Below are 10,081 nucleotides of genomic sequence, written 5' to 3'. Positions count from 1 at the left end.
CACTTCGGCCAATTTAGTTTCTTTAATTTACCTATAGCGCATGTTTTTGGACTGTGGGGGAAACCAGAGCAGCCTGGAGGAAACCCACGACAACACGGGGAGAACCTGCAAACTGAACAGAAATGCCAACTAACCCAGCCGGGACTCGAACCAATGACTTTCTTGCTGTGAGGCGACAATGCTAACCACTGAGCCAACCACATTTTTGTGTTGTGAAATATTTAAAAAAATGTATAATTTGATTAATTTGTGATTATTATTTACTGTTATTATTAGTGATATTGGTAAATATAGCCTAATGCTAGCAATTAAAGGCAATGACAACAAATAACCCAATGTTTAAATCACTGCAACTTGATTAACGGAACCCACTGGTTGGGACAAATAAACAACCCAGCATTCTAATGCTGTGTTCACACCAGACGCGGATAAAGCATCAAGCGTGAGTGATTTACATGTTACGTCAATGCAAAGACACGAATAGATATCCTGCGAGGCGATACGCGCTAATTACATGATTTGCGCAAATGAAGCGACGCAAATTGAGTAACATTCGCGCTGCCTTAACCAATCAGAAGTCTGCTCATGTATGGGGCGTGATTATGACGTAGCGCCTGTTGTTGATGCCCTGGGGGACACCGTACAACAGCTAATCAAACTGGGCTCGGTCTGAAGCACCACTGAGAGCTTCCAACATCCAGCTTAAGTTTCTGGAGTTGATGAACTCACAGGGTTAGGTGCATCTCTGAATGGGTCTAGCGCACTTTGACACGGCTCCAAATGAATCAACGCTGTTTTTCAGCCTTCCTAAGGCACATAAACACAGCTATTCTGTTAATAAAACCCATGTTAGCCATTAACCAATGAAGCTACAGTCACCGGACAGACAGCAGCCCTGCCCATGACATGAATCCGCATCTATTGTGAAGTGAATTTGACGTGCGAATGTAGCGAGTAAACTCAAAATGTTCACACGTTTATTTACACGCGAATAGCATGATTTATCCACACGTACCGCATCTGGTGTGAACACAGCATAAGCTAAAAAAAATTAAGTAAAAAAAATTAGTTCTGTCCCATATTTACCCAGCGGCTGAGTTAAGCCTGGGCTTTTTTCCAGATCAGCATTTTTTAGTGTCACCTGAAATTCGCTAATATGACCAAACCTTTCTTATTTATCAAAACACAATTCAAACTAAAATTCTGGGAGTAAGAAGAAACAATAAAAAAAAATAATCTGCTCAACTTTTTATTTAATTTGAACGGCATCTTATGTTAATCTGCTTTTCATTATCCCAAGATCTCCATAATCCTGGACCAGGCCGTATCCTGAGCAGATGCTGTGGTGGTTATGGAGGAGTGGAGAGCATGAGACCTGAAAGACAACAGTGACAGACGAGTCTCCGCATTGATCTCGTGGGCCAGCCCTAAACACCCACCGGTGACCTACTCACACCTGCAGCTTCTCCATAATGAACGTCCAGCGTTCTCCAGCCTCCGGCACCTAGACTGAAGCTCTGCATAAGAAGTTTGGTCAGAGGAGAAATGGTCGTGCCCAACTGAGCCTGGTTTCTCTCAAAGTTTTTTTTCCTTCACTTTGTCAATTGTTGAAGTTTATTCCTCCAGTCGCCACTGGCTTGCTTGGTTTGGGACTTGTGGAGCTGCACATCGATGGATTTGCTCTTCAGTGTTTTAATCTACTAGAACTTCACACACAATCTACAATGTAGAAGCGCTATAGAAATAAAGATGAATTGAAATTGAATATATTAGTTGATTGTGAATACATATAAACTAAAGTTACTTTGTTCATTAATTAGGCCAATGAGTATATGATTTATTATATTTATTTATTATATTTTTATTACTGACAAATTACATCAGTAATAATAAAAATACATAACCCTAATGACGCAATAAATGTGCTCATAATATGGATGTAATTGACATTATTCACTCATATTTATTCACAAACATTCATTAAAAATATTTTGATTTTCATTGCAAATTCCATTGCTGATTAAACATTATTCATTCATTTTCCTTCAGATTAGTCCCTTTATTCATCAGGGGTCACCACAGCGGAATGAACCTCCAACTTACCCAGCATATGTTTTACACAACGGATGCCCTTCCATCATCAAATGTCCTCTTCCCAACAGGGATAAACCAGCAACAATCAAGAATGCATGATTATATGCTGTCACAGCTTTGCGATCAAAATATGTGATTATAATGGAAGTCAATGGGGCAAAAACAGCCACCAACATAATGAAAGGGCAGGCGATCTGCCACGAGTGTATTGAAAATGTTCAAAGCATCTTCCCAAATTATGTGTCAAAATAAGATTTGTCACCAAAAATCATACCGTTTCCTGAAACACAGAGAAGGTGGCTAGGAATGTCCAGATTCGATCATGTGATCAGAAGTCGGGACCGATCACACTGTTTCAGACTCAATCGGAATCGAATGGTATATATATATATATATATATATATATATATATATTAAAAAAAACAGCTCTGCACTGTTTAGTTCCAGCTCTAATAGACTGATTTCACACTGCCGCCACTTTTAAAAGCGTAATCGAGGCTCTGCGGTGGGAAGAAACTCAGAAGTATCGTTGGGAGTTACAGAGGAACGTTGTGTACCTGGCTGTATATCGTATCAGCGAAGAGAAAGTGACACAAATTTATCATTTCACCTGAAGGTCCGTTCTGAATGAATGGTGAAAACAAAAAGGGATATCAGAGCTCATTTTCAGCTAAGTTAAGGGAAATGGCACTAGTTAGCTAACGTTTTCTTTCCAAACACACGTTTAAGATGGCATTTATCAAACTCGAGTTAATATACTGATTCTTTCACTATATTAGACTTGTCACGATACTGAATTAAACGCAAAACCGTCAACTTCCCGCTAACGTTTAAGCCACTGTTGATGGCGTTATTAAAACAGCGCTGATTTGCCATTGTGTTCACGTGCTCAACAGAAATGATTGTGATTGGGCGAGAAGGTCATCAGTTCACTTTCCGCTGTTTACCGAGCACAAACACAGACGAGCGATCTGCTTAATGACTCGTCTGATCTTCACAGCTGCTTTGTGCTCCAGTGTCCGTGTATCTGTGTTTGCACTGGGTGAAGAGCGGTAAACTGATGAGCACTGGTGAATACTATGGTAAATCAGCGCTGTTTATGACACGCTCAGCGGCGTTTGAATGTTAGCAGGAAATGGACGTTTTTGAAACTTCAGTAGCGGGACAACACTATTACAGACAACACAAGGGTGTGCTACAGAGGACTGCAGTGTTTTATCACTCACCAGGTTACATAGGCTGAAGCAGGAAAGCGTCCCGATGGTGTTTAACTGGTGCCATGAACTGAAGCCTAGGAGGACACTTGAGCATATTACTCTTACAGAGCTTGTGATGTTGTTTGTAATTGCTTTTAATTGTTTAAATAATCTTACTGAATGATATTAAAGTGATGTTTACACCATTTCTGCAATTTGAAATCTCAGCAACAGCTGGAGGTTTGTAGTCCATAGCATGTCACTGCAATGTTTACAGTGCTGGTCCTATACTTCCGGGTTTCTTCCAACCGCAGCCTCGCTTTGGTTCTTTAAAATGGCGGCCGCGTGAAATAAGCATGTTAAACACACCTGATCAAACCAGTCCTTCAGGCTTGTTTGAAACCTACAGATAAGTGTGTTGAAGGAGGGTTGGAGCTAAACTGTGCAGGGTTGAGTTTGACATCCCTGCTATATGAGTTTACTTACAGGTGAGGCATCTATAAATTAACTTTGCTCACATTTTCTTTCATGAGTTTGAAGATTGTGAAGCACGATAAACCTCCTCCCACATGACATGCACTGATACGGCTTTTCTCCAGTGTGAAGTCTCTCATGAGCTTTCAAAGACGATAAATGACTGAAGCTGCATTCACAGCGCGAACACTTGAGCATTTTCCCTCCGGTGTGAAGCTTCTGGTGTGTTTTTAGGTTGCTCGATGTACTGAAGCTCTTCCCGCAGTCTGAACACACATGAGGTTTCTCTCCAGTGTGAATGTTCTGGTGCAATTTTAAATAGCTCACATGTGCGAAGCTCTTTCCGCAAAACGCGCAAATGTAAGGCCTCGATCCAGAATGAACTTTAAGGTGCGTGCTCAAGACCGCTGCTGTAACAAATGTTTTCCCGCACTGATCACAGCTGAACGACTTGACTCCACTGTGTAAGAGCTGATGATTTCTGAGAGTCTTTTTACGTCTGAAGCTCTTCCCGCATTCAGAGCATGCGAACTGTTTGTCTTCAGTGTGAATCTTCATGTGCAAATTGAATTCTCCTTTACGGATGAAGCTTTTCCCGCATTGAGCGCACGTGAACGGCTTTTCCCCGCTGTGAATCTTCATATGCTCCTTTAAATGTGCTTTAAAAACAAAACCGCTTCCACACTCTGCGCATATATGAGATCTCTCTCCAATGTGAACTTTAGCGTGTCTGTTAAGCGCTGATATAATCATGTAACTCTTTCCACATTCAGAGCAGGTGAACGGTCGTTCTCCACTGTGAGCTCTCATGTGTACTTTAAGCTTGGATTTATGTATGAAACTCTTACCACACTCAGAGCAGGTGAACAGCTCTTTGACTTCAGTGTTTTGCACTTGTTTCTGAGTGAAATCTTGCTCAGCTGCATTTCCATCTTCATTTTTGATACGATGAGGCTGTTGTTTGAGTTCATCCAGCTCCACGGGGCCTAAAATGAACATTAAACTTCAATTAAAGGACTAAATCACATTCAAAACTAAATGTTCCCTGAAGTGCTTTGAAATGTGCATTTTATATTCGATGTTTGACATATTCTTAACCGAAACGAACATTATAAAGCTGCAGACGCTCAGACCAGCACTTCCAGACCTATCGTTAGTAATGTAATGTATTTATTATTTAATGCTATGTCAGCAACCAAGGCTATTTTAATAGCAAGAACATTTCAATAATAAATATACAATTAAAAGCCAACAAACAGATGAAAACATAAATTAAATAAGATTTTTAGTGTTAATACATGATAAGAAGATTTTTTTAGACCTATTGTTGACCAATGTTGCTTCTTGCTAGAACAGGGTTTCTGCAGGTTTCATCAAGGCAAGTTTAAGACTTTTAAAGACACTTTTAAGAGCATTAAGAATGAAATTTTAGACTTAAACAGGGCTAAATACTAAGAATTTTTGTAAAGACCCGACTGGGGTTTTTTTTCATATTTTAATGTGTCAAAACTCTATTTGTATACACTTTTCTTTTTCATCATAATGTTTTTCTAATTAAAAGTTTAACATTCTTAAAAGTATATTTATTATAAAGAAAATGACAAGAATAATCAATTTAAATTTGTTTGCTTTTGGTCCAAATAAATTAAGTAGAACTCCTATTCAACCTAATGCATTTGTTTTTTTGTACAATATATTTATTGCTTTTTTTTGCATATCACAACAGATTACACAATTACAGAATAATAATCATGAAGGCACAGCAAACTTTTTACCCCCCATTCTCCCTCCCAACAACCCATTCTCTTAAAAAAAAATAAAAATAATAATAATAATAATAATAAATAAATAGATAAAATAAAAATAAATAAACAAATAAATACATATAATAAAAAAAAAGGGGGGGGGGGGGGGTATGTTTAAATCAGGTAGAGAGTGTTTCCTGAGTTTGTTTAGACCAGTGTTTCCCAACCCTGTTCCTGAAGGCACACCAACAGTACACATTTTCAACCTCTCCCTAATCAAACACACCTGAATCAACTCATCAGAACATTAGAAAAGACCCCAAAACCTGACACGAATGGGTCAGATAAGGGAGACATACAAATATGTACTGTTGGTGTGCCTTTAGGAACAGGGTTGGGAAACACTGGTTTAGACCATGATACTTCCCATATTCCTAAGCTTGTTCTTGTTGTAGTAGACGGTCAACATTTACATTGTACTTTAGAAAGTTATTAAAAGGTCTCCAGATATCTTCAAACACATTTTGTTTCTTTTTGACAATGTACGTGATCTTTTCACCTAATGCATTTGTGTTTTAAACCCTTAGGTTTCATACCCATTTATAAATATTATGTATGTTAATAGTTTTTGTGTAAATAGAATATTATCAAAAATGTCTAAGAGCTGTTGTGAATTGCATCTCTTTGCAACAAAAACTTAAATACATAAAAAAATATTTAGATGGATTGTTGGTGATTGGATGGGTGTCGGCTCGACTGGGTAACTTGGAGAACTGTTAACATTAAGACTTGTTTAAAGTTAATTAAGACCTACAACACAATATTTCTGTGAATTTAGGACTTTTTAAGGCCTAACATTTTGTTTTTGAAATTTAAGACATTTTAAGTTGAAGGATTCGGATTTCGGCCTTCTAATCTGTCTCATCATGGATCAACGTTTATCCTTTTCTCATCATTCTGTTTCTCATTATCTTTATTAAATATGATTATTTAAATGAGTATTTAACTAATTAATAAGTAACACACTGCTTTATGTAAGAATGTTCAGTGCATTTGCCTGTCTCTGTGTAACTTTTTCAGGAGCCACCAAACAAGGTCAGAGGTCACGGAGACCTTGAGTGGAACTGAGGGCTGAGGACTGGAAGCAACTCTCTCTATTGTTATTTCTGTGAGTTAATACTCTCTAAAATGTCTAAAGTGATTAAGCTATTTTTTGGGGTTTATTCTTTTAAAGTGATTCTACTTTTATTCAAGATAAACTTTGTGTAGTAAGGATATTATAACTGCCTGAATGTAGATTATAACGGTTTTTAACCAGTTTTGATGAAGACGGCTGAGAGTACACTCAGCCTTGGATAAGAAACAGATTGTACTTTAAGTGTGTGTGTGTGTTCTATTTGATTGTGGATCCGTTTCACAGGTCTGGCGTCAGCTCCAATACGTCTAGTGGATGTCTGATGTTTACATGCTTGAGATATTGTTCAGAATTGTATGCATGCACCCACATGGAAATTTTCCAAGTCTATCTGTGTTTCAACCAATCAGGTTAGAACACCTATATGTATGATGCCGTTAATGACCTTATGTGAGAGTTTAATTGTTATTGATTTGTGATTGTAAGCAGAGCGGCCTAGGAACTCATTTGCCTGTGTTGAAGCTGGCTTCTGCTGATGAAACTGCAGACTATCTTCAGTAGAATTTATTTATTCATTTTAATCTCTGACTCCAGCTCTTCTTCATCTGACTGATTGCTCATTCTTTGGGTCAAAAGTGTAAATTACCCCTTACAAAGTCTTTTAAGACCCCACGAATACCCTGTAGAAAGTGCCAAGATGTTCTTGTTGCAGTCTGTAATCACGATGATGTTGTGGACGAGGTCCAATATGTAGTGGACCTTGTACCGCCCACTAAGGTAATGCCTACTGTGACAGTCAGGTGCAGATTTAACTAATAAGCCAGGTAAGTGGCCGCTTAGAGCCCCCAATAAATATCTAGAAGTATAAATTATACCTATAAACTATATATAATTGTTTTCTATCATATTTCATATGGTAAGAGTTAAACAAATACAATACTCTTTTTCCAGACAGGAAAGCATTGGGAGCAGAGAGAGCAGAAGGATCGGCAGAGGACCTCGAGACCGGAATTGAACTCAGGTTGCCGTGAGCATGTCGGTGCTCAATGTCAGTGCACAGTACCACTAGGCTATTGGTGCTGACAGCAAATACAATTTTAATGAAATTAAATATTATTTAGTATACAATTAAATCTAATATTATTATAATAATGTAATAATAATATTACAAAATAAAACATTCATCATGGAGCAGTCAAATTTATAAAAAAAATATATATGTGTATTATATTTAGTAAATTAGGCAGGGCATGTCAGACACTAGAGAGCATTTGATTGGTCAGAAGATTTGATGAGAAACTGAAGTGTGAGGTGACGTGAATAAAAGCAGTAATGCATTTCAATACAGATACTTAAAGTTTCAGTTCGACTTGCAGCATTATTTAAACACCCCTCCTACCTCTGCACAATATTTTAGTTTAAAATAAATTTTTTGTACAAATTACATTTATACATTTGATTTGTATAAATCTAAAGACTTTATCTTCAACTTTATGTTGTTTGGAATTTTTTTATACACAAACAAAAATGCATGGCTTCACGTCTTACTTTTCGACATTTTCTGATTGAAGTTGACTCACTGCTCAAATCTTTCCGCATGTGTCAGATCTTTGGTACGTCATGAAGAACTGTTTTGATTTAGATAGCTTATAGATAGCAACTTATTTTCATTCCTTCATTATCTTTTCGGCTTAGTCCCTTTGTTAATCAGGGCCACAGCGGAATGAACTGCCGACTTATCCAGCATATGTTTTTACACAGCAGATGCCCTTCCAGCTGAAACCCAGTACTAGGAAACACCCATACACACTCATGCACTACGGACAATTTAGCTTACCCAATTTCGCTATAATCGCATGTGTTTTGGACTGTGGGGGAAATCAAATCTCAATATAAGTATATATAATAACCCGGAGGAAAGCCAGGCAAACACGGGGAGAACATGCGAACTCCACACAGAAATGCCAACTGATCCAGCCAAGGCTCGACCCAGCGACCCTCTTGCTGTGAGGCAACAGCGCTGCCCACTGCTCCACCACGCCACTCCTTTTGTCATATACATTTATACAAATGTAATTTACTTACCCCTTTCTTTATTTTGTCAGTCTTTCTTCTCTCTGCATTTAATGTAACTTGTATTTTCCCTCTGTTATATCTCTCTTATAATGATCTCCTGATTGTGTTTGTGTATTTTTATTCATTCATTCATTTTCCTTCGGCTTAGTCCTTTTATTAATCTGGAGTCGCCACTATGGAATGAACCACCAATTTATCCAGCACACTTTTAAGCAGCGGATGCCCTTCCAGCCACAACCAAACACTGGGAAACACCCACACACTCTTGCACACACTCACAAACAATACGTCCAATACAGCTTATTCAATTCACCTGTACAGCATGTGTTTGAACTGTGGGGGAAACCAGAGCATACTGATACTAACATCTAAAAAATACTTTGCTTTAATTTCATGGGATCTTTACCATGTGATTGGCTACTAGGTCTACATGTATCTAGTTTTAGATTAATTGCTATGTCAGTTATAATCTTAATTTTCATGATTAACTTAGTTATTAAAGAGAAAGAATGGTACACAAACCTATTAGTTCCTCTGTCTCTTCATCTTTTATTCTGCAGGGTTCCTCCTTAATCTCCATCTTTACTCTAGTATGTCAGTTGATTCTCCTGCTGTAATTCCTCCTGTTTGACCAAATCTACAACATGGGTTTATCTGTAAACATGAAATTAATGATTTCTGAATCAACATTTAATGAATTTCAGTCGTTATCCGCGCGGGCTGATACCAATGTTATCCATATAACTCAGCCGTTTAAAATTATCCTAATAAATAATAAAGTGAATGTACTTACAGTGTGAAAAATACAGTATATTTAAAGCCTCATGAACGACTCTGCTTCACTGTTGTTGTTGCTGTTTCTTCTTCTCGTAGACTCGGATGTTCGTCAATGTTTAAGGTGCACGAGCGCCACCACTGGCGGAAACGTAAACTAACCGTTTATAAGCCTTCGTGTGCAGTGTTGCCAGATTGGGCGGTTTCCAGTTTATGTTTGCGGGTAAAAAATGTCATAGGCGAGTAGTGAAATTTTGGGCGGCTTTGCAACGGCGTATCCGCCAGCCCCGGTCTGCCCTCATAAATCTGTTTTGATCTCCCAAAGAGTCGCCATACCCTCCATTCTTCGCATATAAACGCTCAAACAGCGTAGAAACGCTTGTGATATCCCTCCCCGACACGACATCTCAATCAGTCCTGGAGGGCCGGTGTCCTGCTGAGTTTAGCTCTAACTTGCTTCAACACACCTGCCAGGAAGTATCTAGTATGTCTAGTAGCTTGATTAGGGTTGGAGCTAAACTCTCCACGACACCAGCCCTCCAGAACCGAGTGTGGACACCCCTAAAATAAGGGATATGCCCGCCAGA

General features: G+C 38.4%; 1 protein-coding gene across 2 annotated transcripts; it reads right to left on the bottom strand.

Moving 5' to 3' along the window:
• Positions 1 to 2,526: 2,526 nt before the first annotated feature.
• LOC130214681 (gastrula zinc finger protein XlCGF8.2DB-like) lies at positions 2,527 to 9,588 on the bottom strand. 2 transcript variants are annotated; one of them, XM_056446475.1, is made up of 3 exons: positions 9,514 to 9,588; positions 9,243 to 9,374; positions 2,527 to 4,750 (listed from the first exon to the last, which is right to left on the bottom strand). In XM_056446475.1, exons 2-3 carry the CDS (start codon positions 9,298 to 9,300, stop codon positions 3,795 to 3,797), a joined length of 1,014 nt encoding a protein of 337 aa, XP_056302450.1. In that variant the 5' UTR covers positions 9,301 to 9,374; positions 9,514 to 9,588; the 3' UTR covers positions 2,527 to 3,794. The 2 variants fall into 2 exon arrangements, with proteins under 2 accessions (XP_056302450.1, XP_056302451.1); XM_056446476.1 differs by having other exon boundaries at positions 9,243 to 9,357; positions 9,514 to 9,577.
• Positions 9,589 to 10,081: the final 493 nt, after the last annotated feature.

Source organism: Danio aesculapii, chromosome 21 (genome assembly GCF_903798145.1).
Source record: "Danio aesculapii chromosome 21, fDanAes4.1, whole genome shotgun sequence".
Lineage (NCBI taxonomy): Eukaryota > Metazoa > Chordata > Actinopteri > Cypriniformes > Danionidae > Danio > Danio aesculapii.
This window is presented reverse-complemented; position numbering and strand designations above follow the sequence as displayed.

What these genes read in the sequence shown, in the direction of transcription:
- LOC130214681 (XM_056446475.1), bottom strand. Translation starts at nt 9,300, where the DNA reads ATGGAGATTAAGGAGGAACCCTGCAGAATAAAAGATGAAGAGACAGAG. An exon ending in AGAGACAGAGGAACTAATAG is followed by an intron (nt 4,751 to 9,242) that starts GTTTGTGTACCA and finishes TGTTCATTTTAG; the next exon opens with GCCCCGTGGAGCTGGATGAA.